The sequence below is a fragment of the Pollachius pollachius genome (genome assembly GCF_949987615.1).
Source record: "Pollachius pollachius genome assembly, chromosome: 7".
NCBI lineage: Eukaryota > Metazoa > Chordata > Actinopteri > Gadiformes > Gadidae > Pollachius > Pollachius pollachius.
The window spans coordinates 5,529,953-5,555,596 of record NC_136940.1 but is presented as its reverse complement, the minus strand read 5'-3'; the positions used below and the strand labels follow the sequence as shown (position 1 = coordinate 5,555,596).

Genomic DNA, 25,644 nt, shown 5'->3' with positions numbered 1-25,644 from the left:
GCTTTGCAGAAGGATCCTCTTCACCTCGTTTTTTTTTCCATACGGAAAGATTAGCCTTGCTTCCCCTAATCAAGCTATCCCTAGTCTTCCTCTGAGAGACGGCCTCGCAATCAGCCCCCCCAATCAGCCGAACGCCATGTCGATGTCTTACCTGAATTAAGGGGGTGACGCAACATGTACTGATGCAAGAGCAAGGGGTTTATAGAAAGTGAAGTTACCAGAAGGCCCCCAAAACTGAGTTGTTGTATTTGTTTTCATCTTTTAAACAAAGGCTGTTTTTTTTGTTTGTTTTTTTTAATCCTGAGCATTTACAGCCACTGGATACTGTGTGTGTGTGTGTGTGTGTGTGTGTGTGTGTGTGTGTGTGTGTGTGTGTGTGTGTGTGTGTGTGTGTGTGTGTGTGTGTGTGTGTGTGTGTGTGGTGGGTGGGTGGGTGGGTGGGTGGGTGGGTGGGTGGGTGGGTGGGTGGCAAGAGAAGGACATTGTACATCGGGTCCACGTTTTCACATGTTTACTTCTGCAACAGAACGGTACTCGTTTGTTTTTCCTTTTTCTAAGTATAACACTCAATTAACCGACGATACACTTCTGTCTCACTCACTACCCTGTGACCGGTGGTTCACTCCTCTCTCCTCACGCCTCTCCTTAAAGTGTGTGCCTTTCTTTTATTTTCTCTTACGTTCTCTTTGTTTATTCACGGCAGCCATGGCCAAGGCAACTGTAGTTTTGTACATAAAAAAAACCCCGCTGCACTTTAAAAAACATAATACAGTTGTTAACAAAAACTCTCCTCTGTGTGCCTTGTCTTTTCTTTCTGATTCCGTGACTCTGGTAACAAACTGCTTTCTGACGCTTGTTTTCCTCCGAGCGTTGCCGGCTGCTTGTCCTGTTCTCTCTTCTCCTCCCCGTCAGTGTTTCTCTCTTTGTTTGTTTCGAGCCATGCCGCTGCCCTCAAAGAGAGGTATGGCCCAACCTTCTTTTTCCTTCTTTCTCCAACAATGACACACGACACTACTGACACATACTAATGCTGTGAACCTGCATGGCTATTAGAGCAGGGGCCTTTTCAACGGTAAGATTGCCATGGCAACACCGAAGGCCAGAACAGTACCGATTGACTTTTATCCTATGTCTGGGTGGTTTTGATACTCGTGTTGTCCCCTGCAGTGTATTTTTAATCGCCGTTAAGAACAGTGCATAGCATGCCTGTGTCCTAGTCGAAGTGAGCTCCAGAAAAGCCACTTTCTATCCTTTGCTTGTTGTATTGGCAGTGATTCACCCTGCATCGCTAACAAGCACAACACAAGGTTTTGTGCGGTAGTGGTAGCTCCCGTGTCCCATGCGCTGTCCCTGTGTGCTTCTTGAGGAGAGGTTTCAAGTTGTTTACAGCGCGTGTTTATTTTCCCCTGGCAGGTGATGAGACTTACCAGGATATTTTCCAGGACTTCACCCAGATGGCCTCCAACGACCCAGAGCTGCTCAACCGCTACCAGCAGTACAACACGCCCAGGCCCGGCCCGTAGCCACCCCGTCGGCCTCCAACTGCGGTGGGGGGGCTGCCATGCTCACGGCGAGCCACACAGCACCGCGGTGGTCTGACACCCGCCCCCCCCCCCCTCCTCATCATCATCATCATCATCGTCGTCATTATCGAATGGCGACAGGTGGACGGTCATTTTGTTTCTTCCTTCAGGCTCAAGGCTTCATGGCTTCAAGGATCCAAGGCTTCAGTGAACAGTACCGGTGGTTCACCTCATGACGGTCCATGCGGCTTGTGTTGTCCAGGAGGACATACTGCCTCTCGGATCTATATTTTCTACTCTACTCTGTAAACGAATGGTACAGCGTCCACAGCCTTTTCAGGAGATCCATCCAATGGGACTGACACAAGGCGGTGTTCCGGACGGCCAGGTGCCTTCAAGGCTCTCGCGTCGCAGCCAGTCGAGGAGGGACGTTTGACTCCTGATGATCCACAGATGGCGTTTCCCGGGAACAATACGGACGATGGTGTTAGGATGAGTTTACCCTAGGTTAGATGGTTTGTGATATAATGATGAATGTGCCCAATAGACCGACGATTTGTCTTTGCTGAATCATTGCACTATGTAATAGAGTTGGCTGGAGAGGCACACAGAAAACCACATGCTGTATCATTTATGTGATTTTTTGACGCAGAGAGATGAATGGGCTTCTGGCCGGCATGTGTGTGGACCGGAGGAATTATATAACGTAGAGTATTTGCACAAATCTGTGAAAAATCGTCCAAAACCACTGATGTTTACCAACTGCCCCGGTGAGACTAGTATGAAACAATGCGGTCATCATATCAACGTTTTATTCATGGGTCTCGTCTGTACGAGAAAAAAAAGGAATCTCATCTTTTAAGTCATTTTATTCATCGCTTTTATATATTATACGCTTTAGTTATTTTTCCAAATGTTTCACTAAACGATTTTCTATTTGTCTCTTTTCACACCTCTGGTGTTGTGGGAGCTTGTGGTAATGAAGCTGGGGTTGTGTTATCAAACCAAATGCTCTCTGTTATCGGAAGATGATTGCGCTCATTCAATAGAGGAATGAGATGCTCATTTCACGAGGGGAGCAATTCCGGACACTGATGTCCTGTGATGTATCCAGTGCGTGCGCTAGGTACTGAAGTGTGTTCCTCCAACATACGCCTGGAAAGTATTGCTAAAAGCATATGGAAAAATTAATCATTTCTGGGTGTTGACTTTCTGTACGGGAAGGGGTTTTCGCGGTGTGGAAAATCAGGTGGCAGCTCAATAATCTAAAAAAAAACCTAAAACGCTAAACCTTTGAAGGTTAGATTCTTCTATTTTTTGGGTAGTTGTGAGAATTATTTTATCGGACATGTGACCGAGTTGACACGCAGAACATTTGTTTCGATCTAATGATTTAAAGCGTATCGTGACCAGCCTAACAGAATCTTCAGATAAACCCACATGGCAAATTATCTTAGTTTTGATTACTTTTATTTTGTAGGTTAAATATTTCTGTACTTAATTTATAGAGCTTTCAATGTCTCGACTTGTTTCAATGGCAGGAGTATGATTTTGTGTGCAGTGAAGTTAATCTTCTTCCAGTGAATCCTGGGGTCAAGAAGATATTGTACATTTTGTAGAGATGCTTTTGTGCACGTAAGAGAAAGGAGGAAAAAGCAGTGGTACTGGAATCATTAAAAAAAGGCTTTTGTAAATGCTGTCCTCTGTATCAACCAGTATCCGTAGTTTATTTTGTATTGCCTGTCTATACCAATGCACATGTTTATCTCAACTGTAATATCTTAAGACTTTAATTCATATTCTCCAAATTATGAAGATTAATTATAAACCCTGAATCTGTCTGTGTATTTTTGTACCTCTTAAACATATGGTTTCATTGGCAGCTGTGGTTTTATATAAACTATAATTGCAACTTAAATTTAAGACAAAGAATCGACTCATTCATTAAAAGTTTAATTAAAAGCTACTTTTGTCCATTCCCTGGATAACAGAATCAAAATCTGCCAACTGATGGCAGCCAGAACATTTACCAATGTTCTGGCTGCACCAATCATTGTGTTGGATTTTCTTGCAAAACATTTAAAGATGCTGGCAAACCGTAATGTCCAATTTTATTGGCCAATGCATAATAAACAATGGCAATTTTATGACCCACGCTTCCCAATAAATGGGCTAATTGGTGTAAAAATATCAGTTTATGAGTTTTAAGATTAAGAGACACACTTATCCCTACTGTGCACATGAGCATTTAAAATATTACTTGTGACAAGAGTTCATTTGTGGTGAAGCATTCAAGCACAAACATTTATGTCAGCTGTAATGTCTTTCAGTTTTTTCTCTCTTATATTGAACTAGACCTGGTACACAAAATGAATTATGAGGCTTCTGGTAGAGGCCTAGTTACTTTAGTTAAAAAGTTAAGCTCTGTCATACTTGACTCTTCAGTCTTTTCTAAACCAAAGGTTTATACTCCAGAAAATATTCCATTATCTCATTAATAAGCCAAACCATCTGCTATTTAATTTGGAATACAATTGATTATTATCTATAATAAATTACGAAATAGTTGATTTATGTAGTGCTAATTCCATTTAAATTGAGAAAAATATAATGAGATATACAGTTCATACACTATAAAATTGTGTTTTTGGCAAACACATGACACATAAAGTATGCACCTTCCAAGACCCTTTTCACAACAAAAAGTCTAAGTGGAAAAAGAAAAAATGGAAATATTCCCGTGTGAATAACTTGAATGTAACTTTCATTTGGTAGGTATTTTATGCTTTAGTTATGTCCTGTCTACCTCGGCACTATCAGGGTTAGGGGTCGCACTCCCCCAGGGGCCACCCATACTTATGTATGCACTTACGAACAGTTTTATAAGACAATGCGGATAAAAGCAGCCTATATAATCTAATTTACAGAAAGATTGTATTGTAATGTTGATGTATATGTTGCGTATTGCTTAAAAGATTAAGAATAACATCAAGTTGTTTTAAAAAACATAGGTATGCTATAGTCATACAAATATGCTATATTCATAATAATAATGATTATTGTAAATATTTGAAGCTAACATAACCGACTAGGCGTCATCTTTTGAGGCCTGCCTATTCACAAAAAAGGGCCCTGAAGCGAAAACTCGGTCGAGGGCACGCAGGCATAGCTTTCAACCTAACGCACGGCAACGTGTCAAGCGGCGATGCCTGGCTCAAAGGGCCCCCGGGGACCGGCCACCGGGCTTGTTCCAGGAAGTCTGCGGTCCGCTCCCCTGTAGAGAAACGGAGGATCGCAGCTGGAGAGGTTTTCCTCAATAAAAACGCTATGTGCAGAAAACAGTGAGAGGCCGCGGTCCATTAAGGAGCGGCGCTCTGGACCGCGGCATCCAACTGCCGCCACGGAACACTGCGCCTGCCAGCGGCTCCAGACTGCAGCCGCCGCTGCCATCAGAGCGCTCTCCCCATCGCGTCGAGGAGGACATGCTCCTAACTCAATTGAACTGACCTCTTTCCTCTTATTTCAGTTTAAAGAATTAATATATCTATGTATTATATATTCATATTCACATTAATAAATCATGAAGTCATCCAAGAAGGCAGTACAATGTATGTGTAAGTTACTCGTTTAAGTTCAGCCGTTTTAGTTCCGCTAGGGATGGAGCTCTGCTGGTAAATTGACCCCCACCCCCACAACGACAAAGTTGCTCAATTGTGCTCAAAAAGCGCCAAAATATGTATTCCCAACAGACCGCACCGCTGTTCCTCATCAAACCCACCTGCAGCCCTCCATCTCATGTTAGAGAGCTGGGAGCCGGCTGATAACTTTGAGACACTTCAGATGGAAGGAGAGAAAAGCTACACTCGAACCGGCGGATCTGGAAGGAGCTAGCGGCGCTTTAAACACCCGAGCAGCTAGGGGGGGCGTGGCGGTGGTAGCCGTGCTGCTCGCACAAGGGGCTCTGGTTTCACCTTCTGGAACAGGCGTTGTGTGTGGAATCCAAACTGTTTGGCTCTGAACGCACATAATGAATGAAGAGAGGCACTGGCTCTCATTTTGTCCGCATTCTTCCTCCGCACCTCATTCTGACTCAACCCCCGAGGGTTGGGAGTCAGTGTGTTAAAATGGTGTCATCCTCTTCCCCAAAAAACACAAACACACGCGCGCGCGCACGCACGTACGCACGCACACACACACACACGCTTATGAGTATGTGATTTCTTATGCAAAGTTGCCTAGTGACAGTCTTGGCATCTGTCTGATAGTTTAAACCAGGACCTTTTTGTCTTTGAATGACTGTTACAACACAAGGCGTCAACAGGATAAACTGAAGACTAACACTCATAAACCCACTCCTTCGAAAGCACACACGCGCACACACACACAACAGCCTTGATCTTCATTCCATATCTGGTAATTACGTCATCGCGGCTTCCCTAGAATGGGCCGGTGTTGAAAGCCGTCCGCCTTCAAGACAGGCACCCCGCCTCGATCCAGAACCAGGCCTGCTCCCCAGCTGTTCCTGGACCCACGGAACACGGAGGCTTGTTCTAGGGACAGCTGTGGAACAGTAAGGGTGGAACGGCAGCGTTTCTGTTGGACAGCTCTTTAGTTTATTACTCCATTGATCACTGATTCCTGTTTCTGGCCTTTCGTTGCGTAAGGGTCAGTTACTGTACATGGCCGGCAGGGAGTTACGTCTTGGCTATTGCCGAGAAAGATGATTCTCTCCTGATGCGTCTGGAATGCTCTTTGAAGAGAAATCATGATTTCCGGTGTTGCTTTCAGGCCTAATTAAAGAACAAGTAATGCTTGCACAAGAGCGCTTCGGACAAGAAAGGAGATATTCATTGTTTACCGACTCAAAAGTTACATGAGGCCCATGAAGTTCTGTCTTGTGCTGAACATGTCACCTCTAAGCAGCCTATAAGCAACCTCTTAGCAACCATGCTGCTTCTTAACAGTGTTTCTCTCTGTGAACCACTAAGCCAGACTGCTTGCAGGGGGGGAAATACCTCACTTTATCTCGCCCAGCTGCCCCCATCGCGGATGACTCTCTCACTCCTCCTCACTTGAATTCAACCACTCTGACAGAGAGCACAGAGGGCTTCAAGGAGATGATCATTCACCAGCGGAAAGGAGCTTAGTCAGGGAGTTTGAATAGGGTTCTAAATCTTAGCGGGCAAATTCTACATGTCCAGGGCTAGTGATGGACGCCAGTGATTGCAGAGAGAGACAGGTGTGCCGCGGGGGGGGGGGGGGGGGGGGGGGGGGGGGGACTATATGTCTGCTGTTGCTGAGGGGCTAGCTATGTCCCTGACTGTAGAACATCCTAGTTCTTCCCCCTCTCCCTGTAGGCTGCACCCGCAGAGCTACTGAGAAAGAGCTGCCACTTATGTTTCAGAGGAGGACCGCAATCAGGGCTAATCCCTGGCCCCGCCGAACATGGGAGAGCGACCTTGCGTGTGAGCAGACAATCTTCATTCAAATTCAAGCCAATTTACCCGACCAAAGAGTTGTGTTTCTCAATAACACGGATTTCCCCTTCAACAAACCAACGTGTGAAACAAAACCTACATCCAAAATACGTTACTGTACATTCACCAGCCACGTCCACAACTCGAGCATGATGAGGCTGACCAAACCTTGGAAAATGATGAATCATCCTTCCAAAAAACAACGGATATTACCGTGTTTAGTAAGAGCACGAGTCAATTTTGCCGATCCTTGAGGAAACGTTTTGCCCACCAGCTTTTTGAAACCAAGCATGATTTCAAAAGGAGCAACGCTCACCTCATACATCCCTTCTTGGTATTCATATTCAAAACAAGAGTATGGACCGGGCTGTTCCCGTAAGCCTCAAATGTCTGGCCAACCATCTGAGTAATGGTGGAATGTATGTTATGTCTTAAGAGCCACATCAACACCTTGTCCAAACACTATCGTCCTTTTGTGCGTTCCATCCATGAAAACGTTAATGTTCGAATGTTTAACGAGGTATATGCTTGAAATCTGCCTTCGGGAAGACTTTATTTTCCTTTGAAAATAAAGTAAATAGCGTCCCACTTGGGAGGTCCTCTATCTTTTGGGGAGGCTGTGGAATAGCAGGAAACACATGACGGTCCGAAGGAAAGCGGGGCCCAAAAAGCACAATTCTCCCGTCTCTGTGTCATGTGAACTCCAGTCAAGGGAAGGAAGAAAGCTCTGTCCCGGGCCAGAGCTCCATCACGACCCTGCAAACACATCACTCGATGGTCCATAACCCTCGACTGAAAGGGATAAAAAAAACAGTCTGGGGCAGACAGTCCGGATTGCCTGCCCTGGTCAACATCAGCCTGGATCGTCTGGCCTGTTTGCTGCTCAAGCACAACATCAACAGAGCGGCTGAACCGCGGTTCTTTCATCGACGGTAACTCGCTCTTTGTTGGTTCCATAGACCACACGGGCAACGGCACACACGGAACCGTTCTCCATCTGTCAGCCCGCACCTTCACCACCGCCACCTCAGCCCCAATGCCCCCCCGGATTGGGGCTGAGCGGCCCGCCAGGTTCACTGACGGTGAGGGAACCAGTCTACCGCCGGTGTGAAGCTGTCAGTGTGCCTCTCTGGACAAACCAGAGGGATTTTTTTTTTTTGGGTTTCGCCTTGTATGGATATGTAGATCAAACGATTAGGGTTATGGGGGCTGACTACTTGGTTTGTGACTTCCTAAAAAGCAGAAGTTGAACAGAGCATCACAAAGGTCAACCCAGTCCTGCTCCTGTAACAACAGCCGATAGTCACGTAGAAGTATTCTCAGTCAACTCATCCTAGACTCTAATGAGCATTATGTAAATATAAATAAATAGACCCGTTTAAAGTAGCTTGAACTTGTCACTTAACAATGCAAATTGGCTAAATATACTCCAGAATAACAAGACATGTTGAATCAATAAATAATTATAGATAATAGGGTCAACAGTTAACTAGCCAGCTTTTGAATAAACTGAAAAAGAGCAGGTTCAACAATGTATCCCAAGAACAAAAAAATGATAGCTGTTTTTTCCCTAAGATTAATTTACTTAGAGAGTTACGAACAACTTATATTCACCAAAATATATTTGAAGAATCATCTATCTTCTTAGATCAATTCTCATGAAAGAATGTAAGATAAAACGGGATTCTTGAAAAAGTAAATCATACATTTCTCCGTGATCTGATCCAGCCTTTTATGAGTAATATCTTTAGTTCTGATTGGTCCGGCTGCTACAAGCTATTATGGCTCCTGAATCAGTCTTGGGCCAAAAGTGGGACTGCTTAAAAAAAAGTAGGTGAGAATGTTATAAAACCACCTCCTTAAAAATGCACTTGAGACATTCTAAATAAGATGAATGGGAAAAAAAAAAAAAAAAAAGGTAAAAATTGTCTTTGGAAAAAACGTACATTCTTATGGACTCCATGATTCAGAAGCTACACACGCAGCTAACCGCAGGCCCCTCGAGGTCGCTGCTGAATTAGGACGTACGGGAAGTTAAGTCAGGGTTTTGGTCAATCTCTCATCTCGCTCTGACAGAAAGAAGCATAACGAATTGTGTGGGGGCTGGGGGTGGGAGTGGGGACACTGGAACTAAACATCTCGTCCTGCCAAAAGGGCTCGCTGCGTACGTGTGGATGGCGGGGACTGGGCCACACGTGTGAGCACAGTTACTGCAAGGGTAGGAAAGTGCTGCTGTGACACAGGACGGTTGTCTGCAGCGTCGACACTGGCACATTTTATAGACCCCCACTACAGTATAGAGGGGCTGATGCAGACTAAAAGTTCCCCATGAGCCCACTTGAGCGATCCATTCAGCCCCACTGGATGTAAGATTCAGCTGGTGAGCGGTAATCATGAATGATGGGCTGACATCAACATGCACTTCAGCGCAGTCTAAGTCAACGCATCCTCTTCTTCCCCACTTCTTCTGCTCCACCGTGAAGAAAGGTTGAGGAATGTTGAAGAGGTTTGCAGGGGAAATATCCTGTTTTACATTCCTCCACGACTAATATTGGGCGAGGCAAGACCTGTGAGCTATTTCTAGCCATAATGTACATAGTATTTGATGAATGGGGAGACGTTACCAAATGGCGCAATAGATTACCATGTTTGTACTGCGATAAAAATATCCTCACATTCAGAGAACCTTTTTTTTCCAGGAACAATATGAACCAAAAAATAAATTAAAACAAACTAGCTCTGAGCTTAATGCACAGATGTAAGTGCAGTTATTTACCTTGATTATTTTGAATTGAAGACCGTACTCATGAACATATGTTGGCCCCTGAAGAGAAAGAGGTGATGATCTCAGCCAGAGACAGGCTGAGAAGAAGGCTCATTGACAAGCGCTGAGGCTTCTTTTCAGTATACGGTTCTGGGTTCAAACCTGACTGTGGCCTGTATTTGTAGATAGAAACGTTTTTTTGTTTAATTGATTTTTGAAAAGGTATAAAAGGTATGGCCCTTGGTCTATCTTTGGTTTAGTGGCTTCTCCTTCTAGGCTACTCTCATCAGGACCCTGTGGCCAAGGTTCCCGGAAAACGACCCAAAAAGGTGCAGACGGCAAACCACACCTAGAATTGACATGATGGCTAGATGACTGGTGAGTCTACCTTCCACCACAACAGGTATGGTGTCTTACGAATAGTCTGGGTGGACTCGCAGGACAATGCCGAGGTTTAGGCTAATCTTTGAATTTAGTGCAAGTTAACACTTGGAAAAGGCAATGCATTTTGTAACATGAACCTATGAATGCCATGTTATCAACCCCAGTTTAGTAAAAGTAAAGCACTGGTTCTTGACGACAATTCAGTTGCATTTTAGTTTGAAACAAGATGCTGAGTAACCAACAGGCAAACTTATACCATCTACAACTGGTTAATCATATGCTTCTATCCACCTCGATGTATAAAAGAAGGGTTAATAAACAAAAACACTGAAATCTCCAATAAAGATATTTTTTATTGCAGTGACAGAAAATTAAACCATTTTTGCGCAACATAATGTAAAATGTTCCCTGCCCGACTAAGCAGAACAGGACAAAGGAGGAACGTGTAAAAGAGGAGGAAATGTTGTTGGTGGTGGTGGTGGTGGGGGAGGTATGGAGGATCGATGAACCGAGGAGAACAGAGGGGGGTAAGGGTACACATGCTGGCCTCTCCCATCATCGGACGCATGGGAACACCACCTGAGGAACGGAGAGGAAAAGGAGTGAGTTCCTTTCCTTCAAAATAACAGCATGGATGAGGGACATTTCACCCAGCACCACAGATGGTTGGTGGTTCAGCTCTTTGACCCACTCAATGGGTTTCTTCCTATACATATGAAAAAGTGGGATGTGGCCATATTTCAGTGCAACCGAATCAGTTGAAAACCCATCTCCAGCAAGCCAGCTAACTTGTTTGGAGCAGAGCTGGTTGGGGAAGCAGATTGTTTTGATTGAATGGGTGGGGGGTTGGGGGGGAGGTATTTGCATACTGAGTGGAGGAAGTCAAGTCGGATCTGAATAGAGCTGAAGATGCGCATCTTGAGGTGCATGTGTATGGGCAGATGCAGCCGCAATCCATCTGCGTTTTATCTAGACGCAGTCTAAACTAGGTCTAGATGACACAGCCTCCCACCGTCTGTAAACCAACTACCTCTAGGTAAACACTGGAAACGTTGCAGTATCTCTTGGTCTACGCTACGCCCGTTGGTCCTTGTTGGCACCGAGATATACCCGGCAAGTGCTTTAAAAGAAATAAACACCAGCACCATGTGTTTTACAACAAGCCTAGTCTCAATTGTTTAATTCGCCTTGGAGCTCCTGCATTTAATAAAGGCAAGACGTACGGTGTAAGCAAGACCTAATTTGGAAGTCGACACCCCATCCGTCTCGTCACTAAAGGCTACATGGGAGGTGAGCTCCCAGCTGATGCAGAGCTACCAGCGCTAAGTGCAGCAGGTGGCCGTGCCCTGGGAGCTGCTGTCTGGATGCAGGAGCCTCCGTTTACATTCCCCAAATGAGTGATGGATCAGATGGGGCTAGGTCACGCCGGGGAGGGGCAGGCTAGGGCTAACATGGGTGAGCAACAGAGACCAGCTCGGCTAGCAAGGTTAGCTTCGTGACCTACTCATGCAATACGATACTCCCCATTTCGCTGAGGCAGATTATTAAACATACAAATATTTATTCTGCATTCACTTTTTTTTTTATTCCCCGAAAGTGATTCAGAGATGATAACATTGCCTTGTTGACTCCGCTGTGGTTGTATTCATTAGACACTGAACATGTGTCTCAGAGAGAGAATGCAGGGAGAGAAGTGACGCGGCGCAGCATTAAGACAGCCAGTGGCAGGAGAGCTTCGCTCTACCGTCAACGCGTCTGGACGGACGTTAAATACAGAGATGACTGGTTTGAAGAGGAGATAGGTGCAGGGCAGTAGCACCTCTGCAACAGCAGAAGCAGGACGGAGAGGGATACTGGAGTACACATAGAAGCCAATAATACTAGACTACATTCATGTAGTCTAGTATTACATGAATGAGCCCGTTTCATACATAAGTACAGTCCCTCCAGAAAAATACGGCATTTTTTTGTGATTGTTGCGGCCAAAAATCCTTGATTATGCGGCACGTTTTCTTAAAGAATGCGATGAAATGTGCGGCATATTTATGCAATTTTCTGCGATGAAATTGCGGGAAGTTGCAAAAATTGCGGGAACTTGCGAAAAAATGCGGGAACTTGCGAAAAATGCAGCTTTTCGAAGGCGTTCACGTCGCGTAATTACGTCACTTCATAACGTTCCCATGGCAACAGGCGGAAATGGCTGCTCTTGTGTGAAGTAAACGCAACATTTTTCAACTTTCTGCTAAGATATACGTGACTTTTTTGAAACGAAAATGCGGGGATTATGAAATCATGCAAGGCCCGCATATTTTGCGCGGAAATCGGCAATTTATGCGGTGAAAGTGCGGCATATTTGAAAAAACGCGGCCCCCGCATAAACATGCAGACTTATGGCTGATTATGCGTTGAATTATGCGATCGCATAATGACGTTTTTTCTGGAGGGACTGATAAGCAGGCCGCTCAAAGTGCTGCAAAACCACAGCCATCGCCGGTGAAGAGATCAGCACGGACCAAAGACCCCAGGCTCATGATGTAGAATGATGCAGCCCACGATAGCCCACTTCTGTGTATGGGTGTGTGTGCATTGACCGTGAATGACTAATGAGGCACCTTAACGGAGACGCTCTCCGATTTCGTTGCACTGACAATGAAGGGCATTCTATCGTGTTGATGGAGCTGGGCTCCGGCGCGGTACCTTCACGGGCCCCGGCGCGGGCCCCTACTCGTCGATGTACTCGAAGGGCTCCGGGGCTTCTGGCTCCAGCTCCTCCTCCTCGATCTTGGGTCCGTGGGCGGAGACCGCCTCCACCAGCTCCTCCTCCTCCTCCTCACTGGTGTCCTTCATGATGATGATGCCGCCCGTGTGCAGCTGGGGGGGGGGGGGGGGGGGGGGGGAAGAGACAGACGACCAATGAGAGGCGAGTTCCCGGCGGGCGCCACTTCCCCCGGTGAACCCAAAGCCCTCCGCCCGGGCTGACGGATGGGTTTGGGTCGGCACTGAGGAACCTCCGACCAGTGTGACCTATTGTTGGTTTTGATTTATTTTTGTAAGGTAGGAGGAGGACGGGGATGGGTCGGTTTAGTGTTTTCACTTTTTTGTATTTTAAGTATATCTGAAAATCTGAAAAGAAAGTTTATAAAAAAAAAAATATATACAAAAAGAATCCAACCACACTCCAAAACAAATATATTGACAAACGCACATAAACAAGAGAGACAGGGGTAAACAAAGGGCGCAGACGGGGACGCGCAGATGGAAGTGTTTTGCGGTACCGGTTTGAAGGGCTGGTAGCGGCAGGTGTCTGGCATGATCAGGACTTTGAGCTGGGCCGGCATCACCCTGGCGGGGTTCTCCAGGAGCTGGAAGCTGGGCTCTGGCTCCTTCTTCTTCTCCTTTTCCTTCTCCTTTTCCTTCTCCTTCTCCTTTTCCTTCTCCTTCTCGTCGTCCTTCTTCTCGTCCTTCTTCTCCTTGTCAGCCTCCTGGACCTCCTGAAACACCAGAAACACACACAGGCCGCACCCGTCAGCGCCCGGCCCAACATGGCCGGCGCCGATCTGACTGGCACCTTCCTGGTGTCAACTGGACGGTTTTTACCCTTCCCTTTTCCCCTTTTTTAACCTTCCCTTTGCAAGAGTTGTCTTTGGGTCAATATCTTATTTTACAAGTAAACGAGTACAGCTTGTACCTGTTTTTTCTACGCTTTTCAAATCTGTCATTATGAGCCAGCATGTGGAAGGCAGCTGAAGCCGCGGCCGTGAAACCCTTTCCCGGGGACACTCTCCTCTGGAATACCATGTTTTCACGGCAGCGCTGGTGAATCACCTCGCTCCCTTGAGTAGACACATCGGTTTTCCATTGGGAGATCTAAGGGCCGTAAATGTCTCGGGTTGGGACGCAGACCGTTTCTGTGATTTGCAGTGAGCCGACGTGAATGGGGGACGTGCGAGTGCGTGTGAGGCGCTAGAGGCTCAGACTAAGCTGCCTCATGGACCAAGCTCTCCACAATACCCAATACAACAGACATTAGTGATTGAACCATCCTTAAAACAAACAACTCCTCATTAAGGATAATGCAATCGCGCTTGCATCCGTTCGGGCTACATCTAGATCAGCTGAACCTGGCTGCCGCACCCGATGACCCCAGCATATGTGTTGGAACGACTGGGCCTTGAACCGGACCCATCCACAGTCCTGTCTCTCAAGACCACAGAGAGAGGTAGCGAGAGAGAGGTAGCGAGAGAGAGAGGTAGCGAGAGAGAGAGACTTGCCAAGGCAATGCAGCGTGGTGGTGGTGGCAAATACTAACGGGACAACCCAGTGAAAGCGATAGCAAGTGGACCACGATATTGATCTGTTGATACAGGGGGTGGGGGCGAACAGTCAGACATACGGGAGAGGTCAAATGTGCGCGTTGGTGTGTGTGTGTGAGAGAACATGTGTAGAAAGCACCGACCAAGAAGGCTCTAAGAACTAAGCAACGGTTTGAGCTCAAATCTGGCCACTCAGGCACCAGAAACGTCAGCGAGGGAAAGACGATATCCGTGTCAACGACCGAGTGTTTATTTCCGCTGAGCTTAAGCCTCCGGTACTTGTGAGCCATTTCAATATTGCCGCAATTGATTGCTTCTAGTCACTGCGATGCGCTCAAGCTTTTGCCAGCGCAGATCTTTTATCCCTACGGGAAACCAAAACTATTACTAGTACTGGAAGAACCAATTTCATTTTCGCTGCACGGTATCCATTTCTAGACGTGCGTACGGTGAAACTGGAGTTTGACTCCCTGGTGACGGGTGGACTCCACTGACCCAGTAACTGGGGTCTATCTGTTGACTCTACCCGCTGTCATGGTGCGGAATGATGTTCCGTTAAGTAAACCCATGATGGGATTGGAGAACCTATGAAAGTACGAGCGCCGGCCCGGGACTTGAAAGCGCTTCACGCCCCGCTGGACCTGTCTGTTTGTTCAGCTTCCGTGACACGTGAAACGTCTGCCCAGGGTTTATTATCTGGCTTTATGATCGACTTCCCCGCTCAGCCCCAAGAGTTCCGCAGCCAGCCCGGGAGGACTGCTCCTCAAGGAGGGTTCAGGGTTTCAGACTCACCACTTCCATCTTCTCTTCCTCCTTTTCCTTCTTCTCCTTTTCCTTCTTCTTGGCCTTGGCTGTGATGGAGAGAACGGCGGTGGAGACCTGGCATAGAGAAAGAGAGAGAGGGAGAGAGAGAGAGACACAGAGAGGGAGGGAGAGAGAGAGACAGGGCGAGAGAGGGAAGGAGAGAAAGAGAAAGGGAAAGAGACAGAGAGAGAGACACACACACACACACACACACACACACACACACACAGGGAGGGAGGGAGACACAGAGAGGGAGGGAGAGAGAGAGACAGGGCGAGAGAGGAAAGGAGAGAAAGAGAAACGGAAAGAGACACAGAGAGAGAGAGACACACACACACACGGAGGGAGGGAGGGAGGGAGGGAGGGAGGGAGGGAGAGACAGGGCGAGAGAGGGAAGGAGAGAAAGAGAAAGGGAAAGAGACACAGAGAGTGACACACACACACACACACACACGAGAGAGAGAGACACACCAAAGAAGTTATCACAATGCAAGCCTTTAAAATCAATCAAATCACCACAGTCCAGGCTCACATCCTCTTGAACTCAGATAAACAGCGGAACACAACATCTCTCCCAGCCCCACGCCTGAAAGCAATCTTTAATTGTCAAATAATCCCCAGAGGAACTGCCAGCCCCGGAAGAGTAAATAAATACCATTTAAATAAAAATCACTCGCACGCAGCACCAATCCTTACAAAATAAAGTACACACAAACATTTACTCTACCACCACTAGCACCGTGGGCCACGTCTGCTCGGACCCATGTAAACACGACTAACCCGCGTCCAGTGGAGCCTGGTACTGGGCCCCGGGGGCCAGTGAAGCCCTGGTGCTCACCTTCTCCTTCTCCTTCTCCTTGGGCACCTCCAGGGCGGGGGGATAGGCGAAGGTGGAGGGCTTACAGTTGGAGCGGTACTGCACCTTTGGCATCTAATGCAGGGAGACAAGGAGAGACCCGGGTTAGGGAGGAGGGACGTCATCGGGGGGGGGGGGGGGGGGGGGGGGGCGGCCATGATGGTTGGTTCAAGATTCAAGGTGGTTCGTTGTCACACGCACAACAATTACAAAAGCAGCCGCAGGCAATTCAAACCTTGAGGCTCAGGCTCCTTTCACAATGCAGCATAAAAAATAAAATGTGTAAGAGACACACAAACTGGGAAGAAAATAATTAGAATCAAATAACATTAGAATGATAATAGCTGTAAATGAAATAGAATACTAGGCACGAAATAATGCAAAGAGAATAAATATATAATAACAGTAAATTAAATAGTTTGTGCGGTGACAGTCAATTGAAATGCTATGTAGTTGGCATTAAGAGTTTGGCTTTCACGGGTCGGGCACAGGAGAGCGGATCATCGGACGGCGCGGGGAGCTTTCCTGGTGGGGACCCACACCCAGCCCCCATGGCCCTATGGTCGAGGCGTGTGGTCACTTCTATGGTGTACTGGAACACCGAGGTAGTGAGAGCGACCACATTAGAAGGCTCTTCCACTCTTTTCATTTTATTTTTCCAACTCTGAAATAAACAGTGCAGGATTTGAATTCGTCCAGGCGTCGTATCCATATTTACAGGATTTACAGGCACGTTTCGCTTTTAGGCGTGGACTAGGTCGTGCCAAAATAGAGAAAAACATTGTCGAAATATTAACGATGTTACTCTGTCAACCGTGCTGGTGCTATAATTGTGCCAATAAATCAAGGATTTATGGAGGAAATATGTCAAATATTTCTAAATATTATCTGCAACGTGTCTGGTGAGGCTCTCATGACTAGGCTGAAATAAGTTGTTTTTCTGGAGCTTCTAAGAGTAATTAACGATAAAGTGTGGGAGGTAGACAACACAAGGGTCTGTATTGAAAGCACTCCATTTTTGACTGTTGCAGCCTGCATATCTGCAGTTTTGTTTTCGCAGATCAAAAGGTTGAGACGAACACTTATAAAGTAGAATAAAGAACGAGTTTTATTTCTGTGCGCATGAACAAAATGGTGTGCGTGTGTCTGGGTCGGTGTGTGTTGGTCGCAGTGTGTTGTTCAGTGTGCGTTGGTGTGTGCGCGTATATAACAGTTCCTCCTGTGTGTCAGGTGGTTTTGAATCAGCGGGGCAAGTTAATTCCCCGCTAATGTCTCCTTAAGCCCCTCATGCCTTGCTCTCGGGCCCTGGCAGCGCCGTACCTTCAGCTCGGTGGCTCTGCGCCAGGCTGCCATTGGCTCGGGGAGAGCAGTCACAGGCCAGACTTTTTATAGAGACGAATGCCTGACGACGATGCGGTCAGGCAAGCAGCGCGCCGGAGATAACTCGTCATGACAACGAAATGCACGCCTTGGCCGGGGCCGTTTTCAAGCTCCACGAGGAACACGCGTGCTATCTATAGATGCTTGGGTTTAGTTTCACTCGTACCTCCGCTTGTAAACGTTGTCTGAGCTACATCAGACCTTTTAAGACCAGTTGCTATGGCTCGACTCCCATTAAACTGAAGCACACACCCCCCCCCCCCCCCCCGTGACTTAATCCAAATCAATTCCAGAAAAACCATACAAAGCCTGGATATTGTTACGCAATTGGCTTGGCCCACCTGACCGAGACGGCAGATGTGGCAACGACACGATCCCCGCGGTTCTCCAAAAATGTGTCTGGATATGGGAGTATCCGCGGCAAATCAATGTGGGTTTGGCAGCGGGTTGCTGGCGTTTAGAAGGATTTGTGTGAATCTCGCAGATTCACGTATGAATAACTCTTGGGTTATTGCCCTCGCCCTTCTCCACATCATGGGTCTGCTGTAAGCGCCCTACCTTGAGGTCCTTGTTCAGCCCGATGATGGCGGTGGGGGTGAAGGCCAGCGACAGGAAGTGTGACAGGGGGAACCAGAACCAGAACTGGGTGAAGACCAGTAGGCCCACCACAGACGGCATGTGGGTGTGGCCCGTCCTGGACTGCAGGGAGATGGTCACGTTGCGGCCCCCTGAAGCATAGGAAAGGAGAAGAGGGATTAAACGATGAGTTTAAAACGATGACAGCTCCTCCTAAACTTAGTCGTTCAACCTGTCGCCTTCATTACAACATCCCGAGTATAGTTCCTTCAGCCCCTCTCTGATGAAAAAGGATTTTTGCCATTGACACCAGTGTTGCAAACCCCTATCTACACCATACACCTTCAACTTCCAAGTCCATGACGTCAGAGATATTGACGTTGATACTTTTCAGCTCTAATCGAAGCCCACCCAACACCATGTCAACCAAATTCAAAAGCCCATGTCCGGGTCAGAGGCCAGGAGAGTTGAACGGCAAGCCTGCTCAGGGAAAGTGTTGCTGAATGCATCATGCCGAGTGTATCATGTACGCGGTGCACCCATCGCATAGAACACAATGGAGCAGTATTGGGCGTCAGCAATTGGGATTTAATAGGGGGATGTCATCAGGATGGGGCGTGCCTCGAGAAGGTCAAGGCTTTGCCCTGGGTGGGCCGGGGCCTCTTCGGTCTCTTAAATGACAAACGGAGAACGCGCCAAGGACGGCACTCCATCAACACCCAGAGACTGGCTGTCCACCGCTTCCACCATTCAACCTGAAACCGTAATGAAGGGGGGTCCAGTTGTTTTTTCCAGGCGGGGAAAGGGGAGAAAGCATTCCATCTCCGTGACATGACACGAGCCGACTGCTGGGAGGGCTCCGCCAGATCGCGGCTCGTTCCATCATTCCCGTTACCATGGTTACTTAGCAGGGCTGATAATAGATTTCGACGGCCCCCGCCACGATAGCAGACGTTAATGGCTCGTCCAACCTCCTTTGACCTGGTCGAAGGAGGGCTGGGTAGGAGCGACGGGAAGTGAGGAGGAAAGAGGGGGAGGCATACGGGTGGCCATCAACTATATAGCCAACAGAAGGTTACTAGGGAGGACCCCCCCCCAGGGGACATGTCCCGGGCTGACAGAAACCCTCCCAAAGTGAAAAACAATAGCAGATAAATCGTCTGCAGCCCCCACTCTGCCCTCTGCTCCTCCTTCCTGCGGTCACCAAAGTGATCCGTCTCCCCGCCAACCAAATCCTCCTGAGCCTTCTTGGGCGTCCCGGCCGGCGATGAAACAGACAAACTCCGTGGGTTTACTGGTTGGTGTGATGAAGAGAGTCTCTTCACAACTTGAGAATGAGTCGAGAGCCCTTGAGTGATGCGGGGAGGCCAGGCAAACACCGGCCAACCCCCCCCCCCCCCCCCCCCCCCCCCTGCACGTCGGTACCATTTAGGTTAGTGGACCAATTTTCATTCCACTGAGGAGGGGGGGGGCTTGGAGGCTGGCGTTGCCTAGAAGGTGTTGTGTGACTACGTCAACACCTACAAAGTGGAACAATGGTAGCGCCTGGCCCCCCTATACAGCAGCACACGTCTACAGCTAGCAGACGGTTGGAAATAAGCCTGAGAACAAGATCTAAATAAAAGACACTGCAGCATGCAGGATTGAAGCAGCGCATCTCGTCAACAGCTTGTTACACAAGAATGTGGCGGAGTCTGAGCTGCAGCGACCTGCAACCCACATGATATTACAGTATCAGAATCCATTTTTCTCACTGTTCATTAGGCCTCTATCTCCCGCCAAGGAACGGGAAGGACGGAACACAGGATGACAGAAAGGACCAAGGGATAGAGAGTGGGATTAGTGTGAAAGGAGGTGTGCGAGAGGCTTGAAACCTGAATCGTGGATAATGAACACCAGTAAACGGCTCCATAATGGCTTTCGCCTGTCACATTAAATACAATTGCCGTACCCCAGAAACCCCCTCCCCCAAAAAACGCTGATATAGCGGCAGTGACGTCAGCCCTGTTATTGTCGGAGGAGGAAGGAGGTCGAGATCGTCCACTGATTTGAGTGTGGGTTAAGCCCCAGCTTTGGCACCGGGTTCAAAAAGATAATGCGGAGCGTTTGATTGTGTGTGTGTGTGGAGGAGCTGTGGTTGTTATGGTTTGAGGTCATGGGGTGAAAAGGGGTGTCCGAGCTGCTCGATGGGCAAGACAATCAGATGTATTCTTGGCAGTCGCACGCGAGAACTGTGAAGTGATTGTGTGCGTGTGTGTGTTCATGTGGGTATGTGCGTTTTTGGACTTGGCGAGTCACCTTGGCAGGTTCAGGCCGGCAGTGAATGGTGCTCGTTCGGCGAGTGGGAAACAAATAATTGCTTGACAACAAAATGGCTTCTGGATCTAAACTAAACTGGAACGATCAACGCTCTGCAGAATGAAGAAGTCACTCCTCCGATAGGAGTGATGATATGCCCCTTTTGGGAAAATGCATGTGCATTGTTGACATATAATAAATTACAATGACCAGTAGAGTGTATTTGCACGTTGTTATGTACACTTGGCAGTACAAGTATTCTGAGGCATGGACTGCTTTCTTTCCAGCACAGCACATGGGCTTCTACACGTACACAGGAAAAGGAACAGATTCCATCCAGCTACTGCCTGCATTCAGGCCTTGTAGTTTAAACATGTTTGTTGATATGTATGCGTGTGCCTCAAACCGGGAACCTCTATCGACACTATCTGGAGACTCACCCGCATCCAGGATGCCCTGGGCCAAGATGGCTCCGAACTTGGCCATGACGTCGTCGTGCTTGTCGTTGATCACCTTGGAGTACAGCTGTCTGAATTGGTTCACCTGCAGAGAGAGATAGTGCCAATCAAATCACGCAGTGCAACGTGTTTTAACATGGTTGGACCAATCCATATTCACTTCAGGCTAAACTGGCTTTTGGGACATCAAAATATTTGAACGGATAAGGAATACGACTGCATATTGAGTTTCCCTAATGGGTCAGAACCAAACATTATAAATCTAGCGCTGAGCCTTGAGGTCTCAGAACCAATGCCCAGATCCATATGACATGAGAACCATGTCTACTCTACGGTCTGAAGCCATGTGTAAATAGCTGTGATGTGGCTCTAATAACTCACATTGACCTGAAAGCCTGATACACTGCTTTTCCGTTAACCTCAAGGGCAGAGATTAAAACAAATACATCTTGAGCGCCACTCTAATAAAGGAAATAGAGGAACTAATTGCAGGTTTAGCTTCCAATCTCGCCACTTTATTAGTTATTCTCTGGTAGTATCAAGGACAGAGAGTTTGCGGTGGTTTTGCAGAGTCTACTGCAGTCTTTCAGGAAAACTCCTGTGGGAAATGACTGAATCAGAGGCTTCCCTGATTTTTTTCACTGCATCACGATGCATACAGATGGATTAAGACAAGAATTTGAACACAAATCATATGAGCTTTCAGCCTTTAAAAAGTAGAATTAGTAAGTAGTACTTCCTTCAAAAACACATTTAATTGCTGCAATAGGGTGGGATAAATCTCTCTTGATTGAAAAAAGGATTCGCCCATTTAAAGGTAAAAGATGGTGCCCCATATACAATCAGCAAAGAGGTATTTGGGTAGACATGAGGGCTATCGTTCTTTGTGTCAAAATAAGCAATGGAGTTAGATTGTTTTATAGAATTGTATCCACTGACACCCAGCCAAAAAGCCCAGCGGTATCAACCTAACGAAGGTGGAGGCGGATTCTACAGAAATGTGTTTAGATGGGCACCCTGTTATTTTTTCATTCACAGAGAACGCGAGCAAAGGCCCGCCTGTGAAGTCAGCGAGCTAGAAACTACACAGACGAGGTCTTTGGAATAAACAGAGCTCTGGGTGCAATACCTCTTAAAGTTCAAGCCTCCTGGAAAAAGAGATCTCTTGCGAAACCTTGCATACCACCCTTAGCTTGAAGGGCTGTTGCCGTGCGCGGAGGAAATCGTTCAAAGCGCGCCTGGCACTTCTTAAACGGCTGTGACGCGGGGTCCTGACGGCCAGCCACTTCGGCTTTCTGTACCCCTTTTGTTTCCCCCCGGCCGATGATTACTCGGCTAAAATTCACCCGCTTTTTGATTTTCGACCGAACCTGGCATGGGATGCCTTCGAGGATTATGTAAGCACGGTTTTCCCTTGAAAGACACCATTCACCGTTGAGTATAAATACAGGCTGCAGAACACATTTCAAAATAAATAAATATAAAACTTTGCCTACCTTGGGACAGGTGACTTCAGACTGCTGGACCATGATGAGGGCAGAGGAGATCAGGGCTCCCTGTCTGACGTAGTTAACCGGGTCGTTGGTCATGGGCTCCAGAAGGTTGATCGCCTCCTGCACAGAGAGAAACAACACAGGGGTCCTTAGAGAATGCTGAAAGATAAATGATTCCAATGGGCAGACAAAGTATATACTGTCGAATGCATCATATCAAACTTCCCCATTGTTTTGATTAGGCTTGCAGGCTTTACAGGATTGTGTAGAGTTCTTTCTCCACTGTTTAGACCTGGTCTTGCAGGTTAAGAGTACAGGGCCAACATGTAAACCACGCTGACCTGAAGTAGCTTCTATTTAGATCGGGAGGTGCCCAACCAGAAACCATGTTGGTTTGAGGGAGGGAGAAGAAAGAAAACCCCTGCCTGAAGATGCACAGAGACTGGCTATCCAATAGAAAAATAAGCAAATGGTATCGCTGAATCCCAGCGTGGACAAAAGGGTCTGCAGGAAAAAAAAAGAAAGGTGTGAGTCATGAGCAGTCTCCGGGCTGTCATCACAACGCAGAGGTTTTAAAGAATGGTACCACACTTAGACCGTCGACTTTGGTTTAGTCTGCTGCACGGGAATGAAGGACGATCCAAGGCCGAGCCGGCTTCAATTTCCTCCAATGGAGGCTGGGAAGCAAGAGTCGGGCGAAGGTTCCCTTACTCTTCTCCCATTAATACCTCCCCTCCCCCCAACCTCCTCTTGAAGTCTTTTATTTCTGATTCACTGTGGAGGAAAATAATAAGGCGGCTTACAAAAGTGGTTGGGGCTTTGGGGTGTATGTGTGTGTGTGTGGGGGGTGGGTGGCTCTGCCAGGGAAAGGGGTAGGGGAAACAAATGTGGACGACGAGTGAGAAGGAAAAATAAACCATGTTCCGCCGTTGCCCCTGGCCGGGGCTGGCAGAGACAATGGAGTACCGGGGTGGTGCGCCATAGCGCGAAATCAACGCCGCTACACCACATCCTGTTCCTGATTGGCCGACTGGATTTCAGTTGAGGGTGTTTGAAGTACCGCTCAATCAGCAGGCAAGGTTGATGCACACTGCTGTATACCAGTTTAGCCTCTGTATGGAGGGGGGGGGGGGCTTCAGTTTGTAAAGACTTCAGGGGGTTTGTAAAGACTCCAGTTGAAGGGAGAGAAGCTGCCCCTTCGTTTTTGCATAGTGTTTTTTATTTGTTAGGCATCCCAACATAACCAGCATGATTTATAAAATAATACCTTATATTAGGTATAATAATGTACTAAACCGGTGTTAACTTGAGTAAATAATGAATTGTTCCTGAAAGGGGTCCCATGATGCCTCATTTGCAAAAAAGTATTCCACCCAACACCACTGAATAACGTTTATGACAAAACAATGAATTTCAAAGAATACAGCTAACCGAATCAAGAAGTGCCCCCCAAAAAAGCCTACGCCAGCAGTTTTCCTGTGCACCAGAAGAAGCCTAATCACGAGTCTTTCTTAAAGTATGACAGGTGTATAACAGATGAGCGGAGTAGGCAATCTCCCCAGCAGGTGACCCACTTTTATGCAGCCTAACATCATCACTCTTCCCAGGGGGGTGCATGGGGTGTAGACTGGGAGGATATTATGCCGTGTCTGAGGAAGAGAAACCCAAAAACTGGGGGAGCTCGGAGATGCACTAGGGTCCTCTTTGACGGTGAGCCCGGGATGAACCGAGCAGAGACATGGTTTTGGCCGAAACCACTTTAGAGGGGGACGCCCACGTAGTTTGTTGACCTTGTTGTCTTTTGTTTGTTTTTCACCAGACCACGGCTGGGTAAGTTGAAGGGGACCAAGTCTTGAAAACAGTTTGTATCTGTCTACAGACAAGGGTTTGAATGTCTCCAACTCACTTTGAATGAAGTTTGATCTTAAATGGTTGACTATTTCCAGCCAGTTCCGAATAAATAACTAGCATCGTGAGACCATCTTTTAGAGATTGATCTTTCAAAGTCACATTCTGTTTGTCTCTGGAGATCGGGATGGACTCGATCCTGTTGAAAACCTTTCCCAAAAATGGAAGGACTATAGGACCAATCATTGCTCAGGGGAGGACTTTTCAAGGTTAAAAAAAATAATGGCTGCCCCCAAGGAAGGTTTAGGAACTACGGCGCCGTTGTTAGCCAAAAATAGATTGAACAACAATGTTCAAAGTCTAACAGAATCATGCCATTTTCAGATAAGATGATTTTGCTTTACTTTCAACCAGATTCAGCAAGAGAAAAGACTGCAAGAGCTAAGTCCATATTTGAAAATTTAAGAATGCCCAGCCAAGGCCAGACTGATATTCATAGCAAAACGGATACATGGATATCAGGCTAGTTCCACGAGGCTAATAAAATCGAATCGTATGAATCAAATGATATTAGTGAGCTCGAGCGATGACAATCCTTTCAACACAGTGCTCACTTACTTTGAAGTATAGCCGTATACTTAGCATAATCCGCAAGCCCCTCGGTTCTAAACGAGCAATGCCATACTACATTTATTCTGACGACACCGTGAACGTCGACAGGAAGAACAGAACCTTGCGACACCTGGAGATGCTACGATGAAGGCTCTACCGTTGATCCTTTCAGGAAGACCCCTCTGAGCCACATGGGACATAAGTGCATCAGGGGTGTGTCTGTGGGATGAATAGGATTTTCAAAATAAAATACCCTGGTTCCTTTCAAGGAAGAGTATGAAGATGATATTGGACAAACCAATGGTTTTTCCAACACGCTTCCTTGAAAGGAACCAGGGCATTTTATTTTGAAAATAAACCTAACTGTCAGTTTGCGAATGCCAATTCAAAAGTTGAAAGCAGCTGATTAAATGGGAACAATGACTTTTTTAAAACATATAATCCCATTGAGGAGGAATTATGATTTTTCTGACCAGGTTATGGCTGACTGAGCACAGGTCTCAGGCAAGAATAACAACTGTGAAGACTGAAACTGGGAACTGGTTGGTGGTTGAGTTGGTGGTTGGATGCCTTGTAGGAAATAGTTTTTATTACCTTGTTGCCCGTCCCGGCACAGCAGATGCCCAGAGCCATGGCGGCACCGCATCGTACGTGGGGGTTGTAGCTTTCGGACAGCAGCGAAACCACACTGGGGCATTGCTCCGGAGTCCTGCACAGTCATGGGTCCAGGGGGAACAACAGAGAGAGGAACAACATGTTCAGTGGGAGGTCAGGAATCATGCAACCTGATCAAAATAGATAGACAAGTTAGAATTCCTTAAAAACCTTTAGCATCATGATCGATAACCCCTTTGTATT

At 47.1% G+C, this 25,644-nt stretch overlaps 2 protein-coding genes across 2 annotated transcripts in view; one reads left to right on the top strand and one right to left on the bottom strand.

Annotated features, from left to right (window-relative positions):
* LOC307077995 (arf-GAP with coiled-coil, ANK repeat and PH domain-containing protein 2-like) overlaps positions 1-3,532 on the top strand; it is a 48,315-nt gene extending 44,783 nt beyond the window's left edge. The window contains exon 24 of the mRNA XM_079739525.1: positions 1,414-3,532. Within this exon, the coding sequence (XP_079595651.1) occupies positions 1,414-1,523 (110 nt within the window). The 3' untranslated portion in view covers positions 1,524-3,532. The remainder of the gene's footprint in view (positions 1-1,413) is intronic.
* A 6,951-nt stretch (positions 3,533-10,483) lies between these two features.
* Positions 10,484-25,644, bottom strand: part of psmd1 (proteasome 26S subunit, non-ATPase 1) — a 36,492-nt gene continuing 21,331 nt past the window's right edge. The window contains exons 17-25 of the mRNA XM_079739661.1: positions 25,381-25,495; positions 22,330-22,446; positions 20,816-20,918; positions 18,060-18,229; positions 16,104-16,196; positions 15,254-15,340; positions 13,424-13,639; positions 12,846-13,019; positions 10,484-10,727 (exon numbers count right to left, since the gene is read on the bottom strand). Of these exons, the coding sequence (XP_079595787.1) occupies positions 12,870-13,019; positions 13,424-13,639; positions 15,254-15,340; positions 16,104-16,196; positions 18,060-18,229; positions 20,816-20,918; positions 22,330-22,446; positions 25,381-25,495 (1,051 nt within the window). The 3' untranslated portion in view covers positions 10,484-10,727; positions 12,846-12,869. The remainder of the gene's footprint in view (positions 10,728-12,845; positions 13,020-13,423; positions 13,640-15,253; positions 15,341-16,103; positions 16,197-18,059; positions 18,230-20,815; positions 20,919-22,329; positions 22,447-25,380; positions 25,496-25,644) is intronic.